The sequence below is a fragment of the Rutidosis leptorrhynchoides genome, chromosome 4 (genome assembly GCF_046630445.1).
Source record: "Rutidosis leptorrhynchoides isolate AG116_Rl617_1_P2 chromosome 4, CSIRO_AGI_Rlap_v1, whole genome shotgun sequence".
Lineage (NCBI taxonomy): Eukaryota > Viridiplantae > Streptophyta > Magnoliopsida > Asterales > Asteraceae > Rutidosis > Rutidosis leptorrhynchoides.
The window spans coordinates 492,861,899-492,886,073 of record NC_092336.1 but is presented as its reverse complement, the minus strand read 5'-3'; the positions used below and the strand labels follow the sequence as shown (position 1 = coordinate 492,886,073).

Genomic DNA, 24,175 nt, shown 5'->3' with positions numbered 1-24,175 from the left:
ATTTGCAAGGATTTTTGATACGATTTTGTAGTAACTACCAATGAGGCTAATGGGACGATAATTTGAGAAATTTAGAGGATCATTTACCTTAGGAATTAGAGTGATGAAACATGCAATTTTTTCTATATTTGCAAATTAATATAATCAAGCTAGTTTCTTTTCTCTTTTCTTTTTTTTTTTTTTTTTTTTTTTTTTTTTTTTTTTTTTTTTTTTAAATTTACACACCAACAAACGTTGTAAGCTTTATACAAGAAAAGGAATCCGTAAAAAACACACTAATATTGGATAAACTCAGACTCAGCACATACTACTATACTAAACAATCTTTTACTAATATCAATTAACCACTATTCATCAACTTATATACTAGTTCTTAATTAACTAATAACCATTATTGTTCATGCAACTGCTTACATTCAAATCATGATGATGATGATACCCATAATTATAATGTTCTTGATTATCATAACAAGTCATTGAACTACTACACTCTCCACCATCTTTTACATCATCCTCCGCTTCAACCTCTTCTTTTGCCGCCACACCCCAATACTCCGTCATCGGCGGCCTGCTTACCTCCGCCAAGTATTGCGGTTGTGCCGCCTCACAAAACGGTGGGACGGGCGGTGATGATGAAGAAACCGGCACAACTGATGGTAGTTTGGACAGAAGTGCTTCAAGGCTGCTCATTGAAGGAGTTATATTATTCAATGGTGGTGGGTTGTAATTATTGTACCTGTGACAAAATTCAGGTGGTGGCACCATTGATAAGTTGCCACCTTGATAATGCCATGCTTCAGAGGTGTTGTACCCTTCTGCTTTAAGTGTGTACGTTGAAGATGATGATGGGTGTGGCAATAATACTCCTGGGATGCTTTCTATGTAGCTGAACTTTTTTCTTAGTAGTACCATATAGCTCAAGTCTTCAGTTACCTTTTGTAACCATTAATTTGTATTTAATTAGTTGTTAATTATGATCAAATTATTGATGTACTTGTTTAGAAAGGTAGAGAGTACTTTGTTTTCTGCTACATATTCTGAAAAATAATCAAAGTTGTACTTATATTCAAACATTCAATTAATTAATATTAGTATTATTATTGTATGTGTATGACTTTTCATGACTGTATAGACATAGTACCTTAATGTGACAGACTATATAAATATATACTCCGTATATATATGACTGTCACAATCATCAAAAATCACAAAAATCACTAGCTACCTAATGTTCGTTTTTTTTGCAAAATATAATTAAATAAAATAACAGATAGTTTTATGTTTGAATTGATAAAAAGTTATAAAAACACCATCTTTTTGAAAAAATTATTAGAAAATAAATAAAAATCAAATACGTGCTTAAGTTGAATTTATGTTTAGAAGTTTTTTTTTTGAGATAAAACAAGGATATGTGAAATGTGATGCAAGGTTTTCCAGATTTCCTATTTTGCAAAATGAAAACTCCATCCATTATATTTAAACACGTTTTCCAGATTTTTAATAGTTTTAAAAGAAACAAAATTCAGGAAAAATATATCATGAAATTACTTTTTTCATAACTAAAAACATCATTGACTTTAAAGTCTAAAACATTCACCCAATTGCATTTTTAGCAGGGGCGAAGCTAGAGTAGAGTAACTAGGTCTCGTGACACTATTCGTTTGGAAAATTTTCTTTTAATATATATATATATTTCAAATTGTGTCGGACAACACCAAATTTAACTATAGGATCCCTTTAAGTTTTCATCATAAATTCGCCGTTGAAGATTAGTAAAAATTAACACTTATATAACGCTAACTAATTACTTTGATTGCATGAGATGAATATATAACATCTCAATGAATTCAAGAATCTTTTTGTATCAAAAGGGTTATGAATTGAACTACATGATACTGTGTGTGCACGTGCGCGGTGCGTGCGTGTTTTGAGAGGCAGAGAGTGAGAGGGAACCTTGTGCATGGATCCTAGTTGAATGACACCTTCCCTAACAGCAATTAAAGCAATGGTCTGCATAAATAAGCATTACTAATACTATTACTATTGCTATTTCTTAATAAATCAACATGTAATAAACAGCATTAATCTTTGTGAGTGTAAAATAACTGTTAATTGTGCACAATGCACTTGTACCTTTATGCCAGACTGAAACTGAGCTTCCCATGTCCTTGGATGCTGTTGCAATATTGAACCAACCATAAATAAGTACTTTGCAGACTCATGGACAGATCTTGAACGACTTTAGTGGGAGGGTCAAAATCGTTTCAAAAACTTATCAATTATATTAAAAAGAAATTCTATAATTTGGAGGGGCTATTATATAAAATATTCATATTTTAAATTCAAATAATATAAAATTTATACTAAGAACATAAAATTTTGGAGGGGCCACTCCTGCCACCCCAAAGATCCGTCCATGTTTGCAGTCATGAATAATCTCCTGAATCAACCAAAAATTTTGATCAAAGAATGAATTAAAATGCTGTTAAAAAATGTGCATATATGCTTACTGAGTCAGCTGAATTGTGCCAAGCAGACAAAAAATTGATTTCTTGATCACTTGCCTCTTTGTATATCCACTTATGACTATGATCTGCTGCTACTTTTCCAATTAATCTGATTTTTTTTTTTTATAATTCAAACGGTACTTAGATTATATGATATGATTATATAGCTTAATTAAAACAAGAATATAAATTATTAGTACCCTTCGCCGTAATTGTAAATTTCATGGGACATCTTGAAGAAGAGTTCAGGTTGAAGGCCTTGAGATTGTTGGTATTCATGATCAGCATAAACTGATGAAGAACAATCTCCAGGGTTTATATCTGTTGTCGTTGTTGTTGTTGCTGCTGCAAAATTACAGAAACCATCTTCCCATACCAATATCCTGTTATTGATTGTATAATAATATATAGTTACAAGGATGAAAAATCAAGTGATCAAGATTTGTCCTGTTTTTTCTTTAAAATAGACAAAATATGTATATACAATGTCATATATAAACATATATACTGTAATCATATATCATATAGTGTAATACAGGAATAAACGAAAAGGCTTTTGGTCTAGGGATATCAATAGAACTCATCAACCTTGAAGTTGTAAGTTCGAGTCCCACGGATAAAAAGAGTGTGTGTTTGTAGTTCTAAAGATATACCGTAGTAAAGATGATTCGGAGTATATAAATCTATAATAATAATAATATTTGAAAATTTTAAAAAATAAGTTAGCAAAAAGTAAATGCAAATTTTCAAAATTTTAAAGAAATGTAGCATCATTTTGTGCATAATAAAGTTAACAACGTACCAATTTCTCCTGTTGCTTCTTGACCTATCATATGCTACACCATCCCACCTGTAGCAATATTAGTGTAAACATTGACTATAGAGATGTGGGATTGAATTTACATATATTGGTAAAAGAATTTTGCACATAACATATGTCTTGTAAGACAATATAAATTTGGAATAAAATTACTCAAAAAGTAGTGATATTGATATAGACATTTTAATAAAAATAAAAATGTTTACTTACTTGGGTGGAGGGTAGTTTCTTGGCAAGATTCTCCAGAAAACTGCATAAACCCATTGTGAGTTTTCATGAATGCAAAAACTTCTTAATGTATGTTGAAGCAGATGAGTTACTGCTACTTGGTTTAGCTGCATCTCTTCCATAAATTGAATTACTTGTCACCCTCTACCTTACTATATATATATATATATATATATATATATATATATATATATATATATATATATATATCCTAATATATTAATGTATATGTATGAATATATCCTAATATATTAATGTATATATCTATCTGAAAAATATGGGAATTTAAAAAACACACCCTTTACTTCCTTTTATAATTAAGGTGATCACCTTCATGGGTACATCACAGTTAATTATACCCCCTCTCTCAAGTACTGATGATTTTACTGTTTATTAATAATGGTATCTACCTTTAATATTGTATTTTCACAGAAATGATATATGAACAGGCCCACAAGTATCCACATTTTTCAAACTTGTATTGATAAACTCCTATCTACATTTACATCTACATCACCTTTATAATAACACCTACTCCTCAATTTTAAGACTTATCACTATGACCAAACCTTATAATTCCATACACATCATGACACTAGTTACCTCCTCTACACATATACTTACATTATACTACTATCTCTATCATTACTCTGACACACCACTACTTACTCAATTCAGTCCCAAAAAATTACTCAAACTTTGTAATGCATTAGCCTCCTTTTACAAGTGTTCAAAAAAACAGTCAATTCTGGACCATATATGTATGTCAGTTTATACATGCCTTTTACTTTCTTGGTAAATTTGTACTTCACTTAATAACTAACTTGCAAATCCCTTGCTTATATAAGTGTCTTTTGATTTTTTCTTAAATATTTAAAACAAGCCATTTACTTCAAGATGCACAACATTTTCTACAGTACTAGTCCTTCATCAAGATAATCAATGAAGGGTACATAAGGATTTACTATGCTGTCCTAAAGTTGACCAATTGTTAGGATCAAATATTTAGTGAGTGTGTGGACCAATTCACCAAAACTAATTATTAGCCGCATTGGCACAATTTTGTAGTAATTGTACAAATGCATATCAAGTACATATACATAATATTTCACCAACAAAATATAAACTTTAAGCAATAATATTAGTCATTAATTTGTATGTGAAACAATAAAGACCAGAGTAATTTTCAGCCATCCATTTCTAGTCAAAGTAATGGTAGTACTCCAATTAATATACAACAATTACAGTGTATCTTTATACTAAAAAGATTATTTTATCTATACTTGTTAATTACATAACTTTTTATTTAATTATACACATATAAAAAGTAAATGTTACGGAGTAGATAGTAGTAAAATTAAAATCTTGAACTCAGCTGATTTCAAGAGTAAACATTTAGTTTCTAATGTAAAAAAAATAAAAAAATGTAGCAACGTACTTACCGTTTTTTGTTACTAAAAACATGTGTATCGGCAGGGACATGTTAGCCCTGTGTTGACTATGTCAACCCATCCAGCCGCACCCCGTATGCCCCTGGAGCCTGGCGAAACACCATCACCAATAAACCCCTACAACATGTCAGGAACGAGAATCGAACCTGCATAGTTATTGTTACCATCTTTACATGCGTGGGGTCAAGGATCATTTGGGTCGGGTACCGTTGGACCACAGGTCCGTTGGCACGTACCGTTTTTGTACAGGGCTGTAATAAGAGTCAGAAAGAAGGGTTAAAAAGGTAAGTAATATAAAATGATTAACATGGACCAACTCTGACTAGCCCAGTAGCCCAAAAAGAAATCTTTACAGACAATAATAATAAGTCTCAATTTGACCATTCAATTCATCCACACAAGTACGATACTTATGTACCACGACTCGTCTTTATGTACAACTCACCATTGCAATATTCAACTATACGCGTATTACTATAGTACTATCTATCATATTTTTTTGATAAATCTTTTAAAGTCGTGGATTCTAAGTTTGTACCCTGTAAGCCTTCAATATGTACACAAATTTGATGGATATGTAACAAAGAATGATTGATATAACAATAACCATACTATCGGTTGATTTGTGTTGTTATCTTTATAAGACTCTTTTTAATAGTGACGGGGATGATGGGGTGATGGGGTTTTTGTGGGGTATAGTGCTGATGTGTCAAAGGTGATGAGGGTGATGGGGTGATGGAGTTCGTAATGGTAGGCGTGATGGGGGTGTGATGAGGGTTATTGGTCCCACAATTTTATTTTATTTTTAATTTTTGTTTGAGTTATTATTATTATTATTATTATATTATTATTATTATTATTATTATTATTATTATTATTATTATTATTATTATTATTATTATTATTATTATTATTATTATAGTAACAGATTTTATATTTTTCAAATTTATATTTATATTTTTCAGGGTTCAAATTGTATTTTTTGATACTTTATATAACTATTTTATAAACTCATATAAAGTCCAGGTACTTAATATGTAAATAAATTATTTCTAAATCCCATCTTTATTTCATCAGCATCTTCATCGATGAAGAACCCTAAAAATACAGACCATTAAAAATTAAAAATCATAATACAAATCAAAATCAAAATCAAGATAGAGAATGAGTTTGGATGCTTTTCAATTGATATACCATCCACCAACCACCATCGAACACGTCTCCCTCACGCCTCATTTCTCTTCCGTGAAGCAGCCATCGCGCCGGAGGAATTCTTCTCCGATCACGCCGCGTTAAGGCGCCATCAAGGCGTGATGGTGATGATTTTGGGGTGTTCACGCTGCGTTAAAAAGAGTCTAATATCACTCACTATCGGTGTTAAATTCTCCATCAAAGGTATTTGACGGCCGTCAATTCTTTCACAAGATAGGCACGAGGTTGTACGAAATTTCACCGTGAGAGCACAGGGTGTCGACAATCAATTTTGCCGTTTTCGTAAATCCCGGGGATGCACCATAAATCGGCATCACACCGGTGTTCTTGATCACCGTCGAGTTTCTGACGGCATCTTTCCACGCGTTTTGACAGTTGATATTTAAATTTATATCCCTTTCATGAGAAAATTCAGCCATATATTTCATTTCTCAAACCATTCTATCCCACTTATATAAACACAACTCCACTCATATTTTTTACACATATTTTTATACATTTTATCTTAAACTCTCTACAATTCCTCACACAATGAGATGCTGAAAAATAACGAGCTAGGATACACTCTTCTCCAATTGAGTTGTATCTTATATTCTTTGATAAAAATCTCTTGAGTAATTCAAGTCAGATGAGAGTCACTTTCAATCAATTCGAGTACTCTTGTGTCACGATACGTGACTCATGACTCGATTGAAGAAATATTAAATTTGTTTGTATAATTGTATTAACTTTTAGGATTTTAAAATCATTTTAATTAATTAATTTATTTATTTTTAGGACGTTAAGTAATTGTAATTATTTATTTTTTGGACTATAATGTAATCGTTAGTTATTATTAATATTTTTTATTTAATCGTTATTATTATTTATATTAATTTTATTTAGAGAGAAATAAATATTAAATATTAATCATAATTGAGAATATAAAAATAAAAATAGACACCGAAAAAGTAACACTGAACTACACCTTCATTTTCTCTAAGCACACATCAATTTCAGTGTCTCTAATAGACACTAAAAATACACACTTAACGACACTTTCTGTTCAGAAAAGAAATCATAAGGCACCGACGATTACGGTGGAGGAAGAATGGGACCGACTTGCTTACTTTAAGTTTTTTAGAAAATGTTTTACATGTTTTGCATTTTGAATTTTGTGGGGTTATATATGAGTAATTATGTAAATGATAGCTAGGGTTTATTTATGTATTAGTTATGAGTTTAGTGCTACATAGTTTGTAATGTTGATATAGTGCTGACGTGGCGTAAGAGAAATTTAATGAAAAGTGCTATGATAGTTAGTGGTCTAAAATATGTTTCTAAATGTTTGGTTTGTCAGACCATATGTTATAGGCACTGTGACGTAGGGGCAATTTAAGGTTTTTGGGAGGTTTTAAGGATTTTTGGCACGCATTGTTAAATTTTGATGAGTTACTAAAACACCAACAATCGTGACAGTGACGTGGTGTTAGATTTTGTACTTTTTGAAAAAAAGGTTTTTTTGATTTTGACGTGGCAATGTCAAATTAAGAAAATAAATAGTGATTGTGTCATATTTGAGTGTTAAATTGAGAGTTGAGTATAAAATAATTGAATTTATAATTTATAAATACATGTGTCAAATTGGGATTGTATATCAAAATCTAATGGTATTTTTTTATTCCATCAAGAATTTGACTGATGCTATAAAGGCGTCACCTCTAACAATTCACTATTGGCATTACCAAACGTAAGATGTAACGACCCGACTTTTTCGACTTATATTTTTGTGCTCTATACTTTCACGAAACTGCGTATTTGTGCGTACTGAGCTAGTTTATGCTCTGGGATCTTTATTCATGATTAATTACTTTCGTTAATGTCTTAAAACGTGCTATTAAGTGTTTAATCACTTAACTTGATCCTCGAATGCTTTTACGACCGTTAGTGTCACTTGTCGTTTTGAACGAGCTACGTACTTGGACACATTTAACTTTTGTCATAATTGGAATATTATGACTACGTAATACTAATTGTTATTTTCTAATGACAATTACTTGGTTTATTGGTTGCTTAATTACGCTTAGTAATTTACTAATGCACACTAGTTAGTCTTATTGGACTTTTTACCTTAATGGACTTAAGCCCACCCTACTCTAGTTAATGGACCATTAAATTAGCCCATTTATGATCCATTAAGATGTAGGACAAAAACTCATTAAAATGAGCCAACATACTAGCATTTTTATTAACCATTACTACACATATTGCATGGGATCCCAACAACAAGCACCACCTTTAGACCACCACCATGCAAAAAGCAAAAAGTTGTCCCCTTGTCCCCTCATGAAACCCACAGCCATACGCACCCTCCACCACTATAAATATCAAGCCTATTTCATCCACTTCACACTTGATCTCATTCTCATTTTACACACACTTGCTCTCTAATTTTCTCTCTAGTCTTTCTCACACTAAAAATGGTAAGCTTTAAATTTTCTTCTTCTTCTTCTTCTTCTTCCCTTTTTAAACATGACATCATCATTATCATCATCATCATCATCATCATCATCATGAGATCAAGCTTTTTAGCTTTTTGATATTGTTATATCTTGTAGATTCAAACTTTGATTTGAATCCTTCAAGAACATGAAAGATTCAAGCTTTTTAGCTTTGAATCTTCATTACTTTGTTAGATCTAAGTTTTGAAGCTTAAGATCACTTTATTTTGTTAAAAGATCAAAACTTGTGTTTATGATCTTCATGTAACTTGTAGATCTAGCTTTTTGGTTTAAGGATCTTCAAGAACATTAAATATCCAAGCTTTCTAGCTTAGGGTTTCATTATTTTGTTGAAGATCTAAGCTTTTTAGTTTATGATCTCATTACTTTTACTAGATCTTAGCTTTCTAGCTTATGGTCTCATTAATCTTGTAAAGATCCAAGCTTTCTAGCTTAGGGTTTCTTAACACTTGAGATCTAAGTTATTATTGTAGATATCACTTAATTGGAACCTTTTTATGATTTTTATGGTGATAAAAATCAAGTCTTCATCATCTCATATGATGAAGATGCATAAACTTGTATCAAAAGGACAATGGTTGAAGCTTTATTGTGTTTATACAATAAAGAGACAACCTTGATGTTCAAAACTTGTAAAAAGTTAGCTTTTAATTTTAGTTGTGTGTTTGTGGTTAAAACTTGGTCATAATGATGCTAAAACGTCAAAGAGTTGTACACTTGAAGCTTATGCGCATCAACGATGAGAACCGTGATGAGCATCAAGCATCAAGAAACCCACCGGAGCACTTGTTTTCTATTTTTCGTTGTCTGATCAGAATCCTGGGACTTCTTAAAGTTGATTTTCAGATTTTTAGGTTCGAGTATATGACTTTTCATTTAAGACTCGCCTAAATCCGATATACGGTTTAGGATTTATAGCCTTCTGAAAATCACTACGCCTTCGTAACGACGTGCTGAAATTTCTGACCTACTCGCGCTTGAACCGTCGCCACGGCCAAACGACATCGAGTTAGGATCTGAAAATTGGATAGTGGTAAGAGGACTCACAAACGGAGCCTCGGATACTGGCCGTGCGTCATTTCAGTTTGTATAGAGGTCGTAGCATCTGTCCGAAGTCAGCCCTTTGTTTCGATCTCTATTCTTGTTGAAAACTTACTTTATCTTTTACGAATGATGATGATGATGATGATACTTAAGACTTAATTTATTCACTTTTAAACTTTTGGGGACAATTTACTGACCTAGTAACCTTTGACTTAGGTTGAGGACCTTTCGGACCGACTTACTACTTGCATACTTTTCATAGCGACTTTTACCGCACATTCACTGTGAGTTATAACTCCCTTTTTATTTTAACTATTTTTAGGTCTGAGAATACATGCGTTTTTTTATGTTTTACATACTAGACACGAGTACATAAACTTTATATATGTGTGGGTGCCATAACGGCACAAAGATTCCCATTAGCTCGGTAACGTTTAACTATTGGTTTATGAACCGGTAGACGCGAATCTTAGATATGGATCCATAGGGTTTTGACATCCCCACTCGGGCTAGTCGTGCTAGCATTCAACGGGTGTTTAATACTTCGTAAACATACGCACTCGCCAAGTGTACTTTTAGGGGGTGCTATATTACTTGTTAAGTTAGTTTCCGGGTGCCCACGGATAAGCATATACTTTATCATACGGATTTGAGATATTGTTTTGAATACGAAATCTCGTGGTCTACATTACATTGTTGTTTACAAACAAACTATAGCTCACCAACATTCTTGTTGACATTTTAAAGTATGTATTTCTCAGGTGCTTAGACGTTGTTACTTCCGCTGTTAGACTTGCTGTTATAGTCTTGGTGCTATAGACATGCTGTTACAAACTCGCTGTGTTAGACTTCCGCTGCATTGTTTAGAGATGTCTCAATCATGGAACTTTTACTTTGCATTCACAACTAATGTTACATTTGAACAATGTTTGTAATGACCTTTGTGTCACATAGTTATGTTAATGCTTTCTATTCTTAGAAGCACGTTACCTTTTGTAAAACATTTGACGTTGGTAAAGACGTCATCTTTTGTAAAACATTCGACGTTGGTAAAAACGTTACCTTTTCATGAATGCAAAACTTGTTTTAAAACAACATATAGTATTATACCGTGTAATGGACATGTTGTTGATGATCCGTACATGATGGTTTTGTACGGGGCGTCACATTTGGTATCAGAGCATAGGTTGTAGGGATTTAGGTTGCATTAGTGCGTCTTGAACGAGTCTAGTAGGATTCACTAATAGGACTAATCTACAACTTGCTCGTTTACTTGTTTCTGCGGAACTGCTGCATGCTTCTGCTTACTTTACTGCTATATGATCTTGATGTATGCTACTGCTTATTCTCGCTACTGCATGCTACTATCTGCTTTTTGCATGATACTTCTGTTTGATACTGTTATTTTTGCCATGCTATGTACTGCTGTAGACGATCTAGGCTGCTGTAGTTATTATGCCTAATTACGTTCTAGCTACATGTCTGCTATTCGCTGTACCGACTTGGAAAATTTATCTTTCCTAGTTCAGATTATTTTCTGAACCCTTTTCCCACTCGTCTAAATCCTAAGGACTAGTATTGTAATCCACCTGTTACTACCGTTCCACCGTCCCAGAGATCGAAACATTACTTCACGCAATCTAGGAAGAGTACCCCTCGGATTGCACGCCCACTAAAGTTAATTCTCGAAGGAGGAGATTTGTGAGGACTTATCGGAGTAACCGCACCTCGCCCTACCCCCGAGCTCACCCTAATTAGCCACGTACAACGTATGAGCATTAGAAGGTTGTTCAGTTTTCTCAAGTTGACCCGTATCCCGTACGCTTTCATGACCGTCACTTATTGTGACGACCCGGAAATTTTCGACCAAATTTAAACTTAATCTTTATATAGTTTCGACACGATAAGCAAAGTCTGTAATGTTGATGTTTCAAAAACTTTGAACTGTGTTCATGTAATCAATTACCCTTCGACTATTCCCGATGATTCATGAACCATTATGTGTAAATAATATATATATATATATATATATATATATATATATATATATATATATATATATATATATATATATATATATATATATATATATATATATTAATTATTATAAATTAAAATATTATATCAGTTAATTAACGATGTAAATAAAATAATATATGATATTAAAATAAATCTATATATATATATGTAAGGTATATTGAATGTATATTTATAGGGTTTCGAATTTATTTAGTAAACGATAATAGCACTCGTTTGTCAGTCGATTGATATTAAGTAAGTTAAACTTATATGTGATTTTTAAATAAACGGTGATCCAAAAATAAGTTTTATAAATTATAGGCTTATTAATAATACATTTAGAAGTTATTAGATAAATTTTAAAAAAATTTTATATTTTACTTGGGGGTTGGGAGTGAACAATTAATGTAATATTTATTTAATAGTTAATGATCGAATTTTATGCCATAATGACCACAATAAATAAATGGACCCAAATTTAAAATTTGGGGATTTTAGGAACACTTTTATAGATTAACTGTTTAGCAATGGACACGATATACTTTTCATAAATAAACTGTCGGTAGAGAAAGACTCCAAATAGGCCGGTTGCTTAACTATTACATACTTTCCATTCACATATTACAAATCAATATTATTATATTATAATTATTAATTATTATTATTATGATCAATAAGTTATATATAGATAAATATAGGAGGGATACATTTGATTAAACACACCAACTGTGATACTCCGTACAAAACCATCGTGTACGAATCATCAACAACATGATCATTACAAGGTCAAACACTATATGCTATTTCAAAATACGTTTGCATTCATGATAAAAGGAGATGTCTTAACCAACATCAATGTTTAACAACCAAAGTATGCTTCAATGAATAGAAGCAAGGATAATAGTATGTGACCCATAGGTCGTTACAAATCATAGTTTCAAAAGTAATAATATTTATGAATGTAAGATAAACGTTCATGCGGTGATAACTCTAGAGCAGCGGGTGTCTACAGCAAGACTAGTACACAGCGGAAGCAACCTTAAGCACCTGAGAAAAACATGCTTAAAAACGTCAACACAAAGGTTGGTGAGCTATAGTTTAAGTATAACAGTATGTAAGGTAGGCTACGAGATTTCAGTGCTAAAAAGAGATTTTCAAAACAGTATGATAAAGTATATGTTTAACCGTGGGCACTTGGTAACTAACTTAACGTTTATACCCCCTGAAAGTACACTTGGCAAGTGCTTATGTTTACGAAGTATTAAACACTGGTTAAATGCTAGCGCGACTAGCCCGAGTGGGGATGTCAAACCCTATGGATCCATATCTAAGATTCGCGTTCACCGGTTCAAAAACCAATGACTAAACGTTACCGAGCTAAAGGGAATGTTTATGCCGTTGTATAACCCACACATATATAAAGTTTAAGTACTCGTTTCTAGTATGTAAAACGTAAAATGTGCATGTATTCTCAGTTCCCAAAATAAGTTAAATTAAAAAGGGATGCTATAACTCACAGTGGTAAAATAGTGGTAAAGTCGAGTCGGGAAGTAAGCAAGTACATAGGTCTGGAAGGTACTCAACCTAAGTGAAATAGTACTAAGTCAGTAAATCGTTCCAATAGGTTTAAATGTATGTAAATTTGGTCTTAAAGGTCATCATAATTCATCATCAAACAAAAGGCGTAAAGTAAGTTTTATTCTAGAAAAGAGTTTAAAACAAAGGCTGACTTGGATCAGTCACCACGGCCTCTATACCAACTGAAATAAGGTGAGACAAGTGTCCATGACTCCGTATATGAGTCCTTTAGTTTTGGTAAAAATCCCAGAAGCAAACTCTTCTTCGTTTGACCGTGGCGACGGTCTAAGTGCGAGTAGGTCAGAATTTTCAGCACAACGTTAAAAGGACATAGTGACGATCGGAGGGCCATAAATCCTAAACCGTAACTCGGATTAAGACGAGTCCTAAATGAAAAGTTATCTACTCGAACAGATCTAACTGAAACTAATCTTTACAGTAGCCCAGGTCATACTGATCAGACCCAGAAACAGTAAAACAGTAGGTTCCGGTGGGTTTCTTGGTACTCGATGCTTATCACGGTTCTCATCCTTGATGCATATAGCTTCAAGTGTACAATTCGTTGATGTGTTTGCATCATCTTAAGCAAGGTTTGACCATCATAACACTTGTGTAAGTCTAAGACATGTAGCAAAACTCACTTAAGTGTTGCAAGTGTTTTGATGAACCAAAGTTACATCAAAGTCTTAGATTTAACACATACATGAACTATAAAAGTAATATTGAACTACAAACTTGAAAGTAAACTAACTAATCAAGATCTTAAGATGTAGAACATAGTTCTTAGTTAGATCTTGAAGATCCAAGACTCAAAGGTCTAGATCTAAAGTTATTGAGTTAAATCCTAAGTATTAATACTTGAATCTTTACTTTCATGAAACCATAAGTTACAAAACATAGATTATCATCTTGTAAAGTGTATGTAAGCTCATAAGCTCTTGATTATGACAAAGTTAGAAGACCATAAGCTATATAAACTTAGATCTTACATAAGTATTTGAAGTTATAACTAGAAAGTTATACTTCTATGTTCTTGAACTTTTAAAGTTAACTTTAGTTCAAGATTATTGAGATGAAAGTTAACTAGTAACACTTGACCAACAAGAACATGAATCATGAAATTAAAGTGCAAGTAAATGAAGTAATAAACTAAATAAACAAGTTAATAAGTCATGGTTGTTCATACTTTTAAAGATTCAACCAAAGCTTTGATCTTTAAGGAAGTAGACTTTAAGTTTACTTCATGAACACAAGTAATGATTTTCAACATATGAACTTACAATCTTTTGAAACAATAAATGTAGAACATAACTAGTAAGTTAGGTTCTTGTGTGTTCTTGTAAATACAAGATAATATGAAGAATTAAACTAGGTAGTTTGATTCTTGTAACTAGTAAGTAATATCTAACAAAGACATGTAACAAAATAATAACAATGAACAAGTAATTAAACAACAACATAAAACAAGTGATGATGATGATTATGTGTGTGTGTGTTTCGGTTTTTACAAGAGAAAAAGAAGAAGAAAACTCAAGTTACTTACAAAAATGTAGAGGAAAGATGAGAGAAAAATGAGAGAAAAGTAAGATGCAAGTTTGAAATGAAGTGTGTGTGTGAGAATACAAGTAATAAGTAACAAAAAAAAAAAAAAATTTGAACTCTCCCCTCCCTCATGCTAGCCGACGGTTTGGGGGTTCCAAGGGGGGAAGGAAATTGTTCACTAGATCATGCATGTTAAAGTCTTTAAAAGTTGGTTCATAGGGTTGCTTACATGGGAACTAGGTGTATGTATTATGTAACTTGATTCCTTATGCACTAAACTAACTAGTTAAGCCATAAATAATACTTACATGGAAGTAATGGGCTAATAAGTCCATTAAGGTGTGTAGTGTGGGCTCTTAAGTCCATTAATCAAGAGTCCATTAATAAAAGATCAAGTATGTAACAAATAATCCAACAAAAGCCCAAGTAATTAACTAGTATCCATAGTTAATTAAAAATGATTAATAAAACTTAATCATGAATGTAAATAATATTCTAAAAATATTATTCGTGTAATGTACGTGTGTCACAAAGATGTTTCAGGCATTCAAAGTTAATCGCGGTAACAAGTAAATGTATGTAAACAATACATTTATTTAAACACAAGTATTAATAATAAATATTAATAAGTAAAAGTTGGAAAAATCCAGGGTCGTTACATTACCCACCTGTTAAAGAAAATTTCGTCCCGAAATTTTAAGCTGAGGTAGATGGAGGAGTCGGGAAAAGGTGAGGATACTTCCGCATCATTTGATCCTCTCGCTCCCAAGTAAACTCAGGTCCTCGTTTGGCATTCCATCTTACTCGGACGATCGGAATCTTGTTGCGTTTCAAAGTTTTGATCTCACGATCCATAATTTCAACAGGCTCTTCCACGAAGTGGAGTTTGTCATCAATTGTAAGTTCCTTAAGTGGTATGATAAGTTCGGGTGCAGCAAGACACTTCTTCAAGTTTGACACGTGGAAGGTAGGATGAACTGAGCTCAATTATGCTGGTAGATCCAAACGGTAAGCAACGGGTCCAACACGTTCCAAGATTTCAAAAGGACCAATATATCGTGGGTTTAACTTTCCACGTTTTCCAAAATGGATCACACCTTTCCTAGGTGCAACCTTCAACATTACATGATCACCAACGTTGAATTCAAAGTCTTTACGTTTAAGATCGGCATAACTCTTTTGACGATCACGAGCAGTCTTAAGTCTAGCTTGAATCTGAGCAATCTTCTCCGTTGTTTCATGGACTACCTCGGGTTCGGTGATTTGCTTTTCGCCTACTTCGGCCCAACAAATAGGAGATCGGCACTTGCGGCTATACAATGCTTCAAAAGGTGCTGCATTAATACTCGAGTGATAACTGTTGTTGTAAGAAAATTTGGCGAGTGGCAAATGCCTTTCCCAAGCCTTTCTGAAATCAATAACACATGCACGCAACATGTCTTCCAAGGTCTGAATCGTTCGTTCACTTTGCCCGTCGGTCTGTGGGTGATAAGCAGTACTCATGTCGAGACGGGTTCCCATGGCTTCTTGTAAAGAACGCCAAAATCTAGAAGCAAAACGGGGATCGCGATATGAGATGATCGATAAAGGTACACCATGACGAGATACAACCTCTTTGATGTATAGTTGAGCAAGTCTTTCCATCGTATCTGTTTCCTTCATGGCCAAAAAGTGTGCAGATTTGGTAAGGCGATCAACGATAACCCAGATGGTATCGTATCCGCCCACCGTCTTCGGTAACTTGGTGATGAAGTCCATCGTTATCCTTTCCCACTTCCATTGCGGGATTTCCGATTGCTGAAGTAATCCAGAGGGCCTCTGATGTTCGGCCTTAACTTTCGAACAAGTCAAACACTTACCAACATAAGTTGCAACGTCTTTCTTAAGATTCGGCCACCAATACTGTTCTTTAAGATCGTGGTACATTTTCCCCACTCCGGGGTGAATCGAATATCTCGATTTGTGTGCTTCATCAAGTATAAGGTTCCGTAGATCTCCATAAAGAGGTACCCAAATTCTTCCGGCATAACATCGGAGTCCAGACTCCCTAACCTCGAATCGAGAGACAAGTATGTTCAAATGATCATGAGATATATTCTCCTCCTTGAGAGCCTCATCTTGGGCTACTCTGATCTGGCTGTTGAGGTTCGAATGGATGGTGATGTTCAGTGCCCGAACACGAAGAGGTGCCATTCTCTCCTTCCGGCTCAAAGCGTCAGCTACAACATTAGCCTTGCCCGGGTGATAACGAAGTTCACAATCATAGTCGTTTAGCGTCTTGATCCATCGACGCTGTCTCATATTCAGTTGTTTCTGATCAAATATGTGCTGGAGACTCTTGTGATCGGTGAAGATAGTGCTCTTAGTTCCATACAAATAGTGTCTCCACAATTTAAGCGCAAAGACAACGGCTCCAAGTTCAAGATCGTGAGTAGTGTAGTTCCGTTCGTGAATCTTCAGTTGACGAGAAGCATAGGCAATAACCTTTGATCGTTGCATTAGTACACAATCAAAACCACTTTTCAAAGCATCGCAATAAACAACAAAGTCGTCACTACCCTCAGGAAGTGATAAGATAGGTGCGGTGGTTAACTTCTTCTTCAAGGTTTGAAATGCTGATTCGTGTGCGGGTTCCCAAATGAACTTCTTCCCTTTATGAGTCAGCGCTGTCAAAGGACGCGCAATCAGAGAGAAACCTTCAATAAACCTTCGGTAGTAACCGGCGAGACCTAGAAATTGGAGAATATGAGTCGGAGTAGTGGGGGTCTCCCACTTGCTGATAGCTTCAATCATGGCGGGGTCAACTTTGATACCCTGGTCGCTCACAACATGACCCAGAAATTGGACTTCCTTCAACCAAAATTCACAGTTGGAGAATTTGGTGTAAAGTTGCTCTTGTCTCAAGAGTTCAAGTACTAGTCGGAGGTGTTTCTCATTCTCTTCTTCGCTCTTAGAGTAGATGAGGATATCATCTATGAAGACGATAACGAACTTATCCAGGTACGACTTGCAGACACGATTCATGAGATCCATGAACACGGCAGTGCATTGGTTAGACCAAATGGCATCACGAAAAACTCATAATGACCATAACGGGTTCTGAATGCAGTTTTCATCACGTCACTTTCCTTCACCCTCAACTGGTGATAACCGGATCGCAAATCGATCTTTGAGTAAACGCTCGATCCTTGTAGTTGGTCAAAAAGATCGTTAATACGGGGAAGAGGATACCGATTCTTGATTGTCAATTTGTTGAGTTCACGGTAGTCGATACACATACAGAAGGATCCGTCCTTCTTCTTCACAAACAAAACAGGTGCGCCCCAAGGCGAGAAACTTGGTTGGATGAATCCACGGTCTAGTAGTTCTTGTAACTGGCTCTGTAACTCTTGCATTTCTGAAGGTGCGAGCCGATAAGGTGTACGAGCTACAGGTGCAGCTCCTGGCACTAAATCGATCTGAAACTCTACTGCTCTCGGCAGCAGTAATCCAGGCAATTCTTCAGGGAAGACATCGGAAAATTCGTTCACAATTTGAACGTCGTTCACACTCTTCACCTCGGTTTCTACCGTTTTCACATGTGCTAGGACAGCAAGACGTCCCTTCTTCATGATCTTTTGCGCTTTCATGCAACTAATGAGGTTCAGCTTCGAGGTACGTATCTCTCCATAAATGATCAGTGGCTCACCATCTCCTTGTGGTATTCGAAGAGCTTTATCTCCACAGATAATATCGGCCCTTATCTTGGTCAACCAATCCATACCGATGATCAAGTCAAAACTTCCCAACTTAATGGGTATCAGGTCAATCTCGAAATTCACACCAGCTATGTTGATAATAGCTCCTCAACTAATATGGTCAACTTTCTCAAGTTTTCCATTGGCGACCTCGACAAGCATACTCTCTGTTAACGGGACTAACGACCAATTAATCTTATCGCAAAAATGTCTACATACATAAATTCTATCGGCACCAGTATCAAATAGGACAGAAGCTAAAAGATTGTTGATAGTGAATATACCTGTCACCAAGTCGGGATTCTCGCGTGCATCCCTTGCATTAACGTTGAAAGCTCTACCACGGGTTGGTCCGCCATCTTTTCTTTTGTTGGGGCACGCATTTCTGAAATGGCCCGTCTGTCCACATTCGTAGCACTTTTTCGGTCCATTGGGGTTCGCCTTCACATTCAGGGTGGTAACCTTGCAGTCCTTGCCGATATGTACAGTCCGTTGGCACTTTTCTCAAACAACATTGCAATACCCAGTATGGTGCTTGTAGCACCGCTTGCATTGTGATAAGGTTCCCTTGTAGTTCGGGTTGGAGTTCCCACCATTGTTATTTCCTTTGAAACCCTCATGTCGCTTCGCCTGGTTTTGATCATAGGTCCTTCCCCTGTTGTTATCCCATTTGCGCTTCTCACTACTACCCGCTTCAGACTTAGCCTTCTCAGGTTCATCGATGATGATTTGGTTCATTAAAGTATGAGCCATGCGCATTGCCTCCGGGACATTAGGTGGTTTAGACGAGGTGACATTTCCCTTAATGCTCTTAGGAAGTCCCCAGAAGTACCTTTCCATTCGTTTAAACTCCGAGGTAACCATTGTCGGACACATCAGGGCTAATTCCAAAAACCTCCAGTTGTAACTATCAAGGTCGTTCCCGACGGCCTTTAACTGCATAAATTCAATCTCCATCTTCTGGATCTCGGTCCTAGGGCAATATTCCTCAATCAGGGCCCCTTTGAACTCCTCCCATGGGGTAGCAAACACCTCATCAATACCTTTTGCTTGAGCCAACGTGTTCCACTACGTTAGTGCGCCGTCAGATAGCGTGCATGAAGCAAACTTGGTTTTATTCTCCTCTGAACAGTTACTAACTCGAAACACAGATTCTAACTTCTCGAACCATCTAGTGAGACCAACCGGCCCCTCCGTTCCACTGAAGTTGTGGGGTTTGCAGCTTTGGAACTCTTTGTACGTGCACCCATTATGAATGGGCGGGATAATCGGTGGCAGTGGTGGTGGAGCTTGGAGGTTTCTTTCTGCTAAAGCTGCGGTGACTCGCTCATTGATCATCTCCTCGATTTGGGCTGCGGTAGGTGTTGATGTTGATCGTCCGTTGACCATGGTGTTCTAAACAAAAATTTTGACTCCAGTCAAAATCCAGTATTCAAATAGTAATAATACAGTATATGGTAACCAACATGGAATTAACACATCACACGTTTATTAAGTAATGCAACCAGGTACAAATACCATAGAATCATACAGTAACGTAAATAGAACACCGTGCAAGAATTAAATAACGCAAAGTTCCATTCATTAATAATAATAAGTTGCATACATTCGCATAATTTCATACAATACATAAGTGAAACATAAAACTACAACTAGATTACATAATGAAATCTACTACAAAAGTCCTACGGTGATGGTGGGTGTAGGATGTCTAATACGTGGGACATCTGGTTCTCGAGCTCAGTTACCCGAGCATGGAGGATCTCCACCTCCCTCATCAGTTACTCGACAGAGGGAGTGGGTGGGACAGGCTGTGCAGTCGGCACGGGTGGTGCTGGTGGAGCTGGTGGTGCAGACGGTCCGGCTCCAAAAGTAGAGGCTGCCAAGCGGTAAGGCTTACGGATGAAGGGATCAGCAGGATATGGCACAAGCCGCTTATGGACGGTAACCCTACGACGCTGACCATATGCGTCAGTGAATGCTCGACCTCCATTAATCCCTGGAATAATGGTGCTATCAAAACGGTACCGCTTCTTCGGTGGGGTGGAGGGTGGCTGAACAGGTGTATCATCGGGGTCCTCCTCGTCGGAGTCATCGTCACTTGAGTCGTCTGTGGATGAATCATCGGATGAGGAGTCATCTGAATCATGTGGGGGTGGCTGTACGGGTGGTTGTACTGGCTCTCCTCGGGCGGCCATCATCTGTCGGTATCTAAAAGGTGGGATCGGCACGAGTCGTCCATCAGGAGCGCGTCGGCACCAATGACGATACTGATTACGGAATGGACCTTCCCCAAATTCTGCAGGAATCACAACACCATCGGGATGGTTCTGTGGCTCCTGAGGTACCGGGGCAAGTGGAGCTGGAATCTCCGGGAGGTCCTGGGCTCCGTCTGCAGTACCCACTGGGGCAGGCGCATGACTGCTAGCTCTAGAAGACGAAGCGCCTAAGTTACTAGAGGGTGTCGCCGACGGGATCGGTGGATCGGCAACAGTGGCAGGTGAAGTGGCTGAAGTGTTTGAACTGCCCAAAATGATAGCAGGTGGAGTATCCGACATCTGAACAAGGAAAAATAAATTTTCCATGTCAGTAAGTCATAAAGCAAGCACGTATTAGGCCAAGTAACTACAACAGTCTAAATCATGTGTAACAGTAAGTATCATGGCAATAATGACATGTATCATGCAATCGAAAATAGATAATAGCATGCAGTAGTGAAATCATGTAATAACATACGGCATATAGTAGTAAAAGTAAGCAGCAGCATGCAGCAAGTTCAGCGGAAACAAGTAAACTAGCAAGTTGTAGATTAGTCCTATTAGTGAATCCTACTCGGGTCGGTCTTAGACTCACTAATTCAACCTAATTCCCTACAACCAATGCTCTGATACCAAATGTGATGCCCCATACAAAACCATCGTGTACGAATCATCAATAACAGGATCATTACAAGGTCAAACACTATATGCTATTTCAAAATACGTTTGCATTCATGATAAAAGGAGATGTCTTAACCAACATCAATGTTTAACAACCAAAGTATGCTTCAATGAATAGAAGCAAGGATAATAGTATGTGACCCATAGGTCGTTACAAATCATAGTTTCAAAAGTAATAATGTTTATGAATGCAAGATAAACGTTCATGCGGTGATAACTCTAGAGCAGCGGGTGTCTACAGCAAGACTAGTACACAGCGAAAGCAACCTTAAGCACCTGAGAAAAACATGCTTAAAAACGTCAACACAAAGGTTGGTGAGCTATAGTTTAAGTATAACAGTATGTAAGGTAGGCCACGAGATTTCAGTGCTACAAAGAGCGTTTCAAAACTGTATGATAAAGTATATGTTTAACCGTGGGCACTTGGTAACTAACTTAACGTTTATACCCCCTGAAAGTACACTTGGAAAATGCGTATGTTTACGAAGTATTAAACACTCGTTAAATGCTAGCGCGACTAGCCCGAGTGGGGATGTCAAACCCTATGGATCCATATCTAAGATTCGCGTTCACCAGTTCAAAAACCAATGACTAAACGTTACCGAGCTAAAGGGAATGTTTATGTCGTTGTATAACCCACACATATATAAAGTTTAAGTACTCGTGCCTAGTATGTAAAACGTAAAATGCACATGTATTCTCAGTTCCCAAAATAAGTTAAAGTAAAAAGGGATGCTATAACTCACAGTGGTAAAGTAGTGGTAAAGTCGAGTCGGGAAGTAAGCAAGTACGTAGGTCCGGAAGGTCCTCAACCTAAGTCAAATAGTACTAAGTCAGTAAATCATTCCAATAGGTTTAAATGTATGTAAATTAGGTCTTAAAGGTCATCATCATTCATCATCAAACAAAAGGCGTAAAGTAAGTTTCATTCTAGAAAAGAGTTTAAAACAAAGGCTGACTTGGATCAGTCACCACGGCCTCTATACCTACTGAAATAAGGTGAGACCAGTGGCCATGACTCCGTATATGAGTCCTTTAGTTGTGGTAAAAATCCCAGAAGCAAACTCATCTTCGTTTGACCGTGGCGTCGGTCTAAGTGCGAGTAGGTCAGAATTTTCAGCACAACGTTAAAAGGACATAGTGACGATCGGAAGGCCATAAATCCTAAACCGTAACTCGGATTAAGATGAGTCCTAAATGAAAAGTTATCTACTCGAACAGAGCTAACTGAAAATAACCTTTACAGTAGCCCAGGTCATACTGATCAGACCCAGAAACAGTAAAACAGTAGGTTCCGGTGAGTTTCTTGGTACTCGATGCTTATCACGGTTCTCATCCTTGATGCATATAGCTTCAATGTACAACTCGTTGATGTGTTTGCATCATCTTAACCAAGGTTTGACCATCATAACACTTGTGTAAGTCTAAGACATGTAGCACAACTCACTTAAGTGTTGCAAGTGTTTTGATGAACCAAAGTTACATCAAAGTCTTAGATTTAACACATACATGAACTATAAAAGTAATATTGAACTACAAACTTGAAAGTAAACTAACTAATCAAGATCTTAAGATGTAGAACATAGTTCTTAGTTAGATCTTGAAGATCCAAGACTCAAAGGTCTAGATCTAAAGTTATTGAGTTAAATCCTAAGTATTAATACTTGAATCTTTACTTTCATGAAACCATAAGTTACAAAACTTAGATTATCATCTTGTAAAGTGTATGTAAGCTCATAAGCTCTTGATTATGACAAAGTTAGAAGACCATAAAATATATAAACTTAGATCTTACATAAGTATTTGAAGTTATAACTAGAAAGTTATACTTCTATGTTCTTGAACTTTTAAAGTTAACTTTAGTTCAAGATTAATGAGATCAAAGTTAACTAGTAACACTTGACCAACAAGAACATGAATCATGAAATTAAAGTGCAAGTAAATGAAGTAATAAACTAAATAAACAAATTAATAAGTCATGGTTGTTCATACTTTTAAAGATTCAACCAAAGCTTTGATCTTTAAGGAAGTAGACTTTAAGTTTACTTCATGAACACAAGTAATGATTTTCAACACATGAACTTACAATCTTTTGAAACAATAAATGTAGAACATAACTAGTAAGTTAGGTTCTTGTGTGTTCTTGTAAATACAAGATAATATGAAGAATCAAACTAGGTAGTTTGATTCTTGTAACTAGTAAGTAATATCTAACAAAGACATGTAACAAAATAATAATAATGAACAAGTAATTAAACAACAACATAAAACAAGTGATGATGATGATTATGTGTGTGTGTTTTGGTTTTTACAAGAGAAAAAGAAGAAGAAAACTCAAGTTACTTACAAAAATGTAGAGGAAAGATGAGAGAAAAATGAGAGAAAAGTAAGATGCAAGTTTGAAGTGAAGTGTGTGTGTGAGAATACAAGTAATAAGTAACAAAAAAAAAAAAAAAATTGAACTCCCTCCTCCCTCATGCTAGCCGGCGGTTTGGGGGTTCCAAGGGGGGAAGGAAATTGTTCACTAGATCATGCATGTTAAAGTCTTTAAAAGTTGGTTAATAGGGTTGCTTACATGGGAACTAGGTGTATGTATT

At 35.7% G+C, this 24,175-nt stretch overlaps 1 protein-coding gene across 1 annotated transcript; it reads right to left on the bottom strand.

Moving 5' to 3' along the window:
• Positions 1-222: 222 nt before the first annotated feature.
• On the bottom strand, positions 223-3,692 carry LOC139844678 (protein RICE SALT SENSITIVE 3-like). Its single transcript, XM_071834903.1, has 7 exons — positions 3,538-3,692; positions 3,310-3,357; positions 2,708-2,890; positions 2,511-2,616; positions 2,134-2,175; positions 1,954-2,010; positions 223-933 (listed from the first exon to the last, which is right to left on the bottom strand). Exons 1-7 carry the CDS (start codon positions 3,675-3,677, stop codon positions 382-384), a joined length of 1,128 nt encoding a protein of 375 aa, XP_071691004.1. The 5' UTR covers positions 3,678-3,692; the 3' UTR covers positions 223-381.
• Between the last annotated feature and the right edge of the window lie 20,483 nt (positions 3,693-24,175).

Bases quoted from the DNA above. Each gene is read 5' to 3' on its own strand.
- LOC139844678 (XM_071834903.1), bottom strand. From the start codon at position 3,677: ATGGAAGAGATGCAGCTAAACCAAGTAGCAGTAACTCATCTGCTTCAA. The intron at 2,617-2,707 runs GTACTAATAATT...AAAAAAAATCAG, and splicing joins ATTTACAATTACGGCGAAGG to ATTAATTGGAAAAGTAGCAG. The intron at 934-1,953 runs GTTCCCTCTCAC...TGGTTACAAAAG, and splicing joins AACTAGGATCCATGCACAAG to GTAACTGAAGACTTGAGCTA.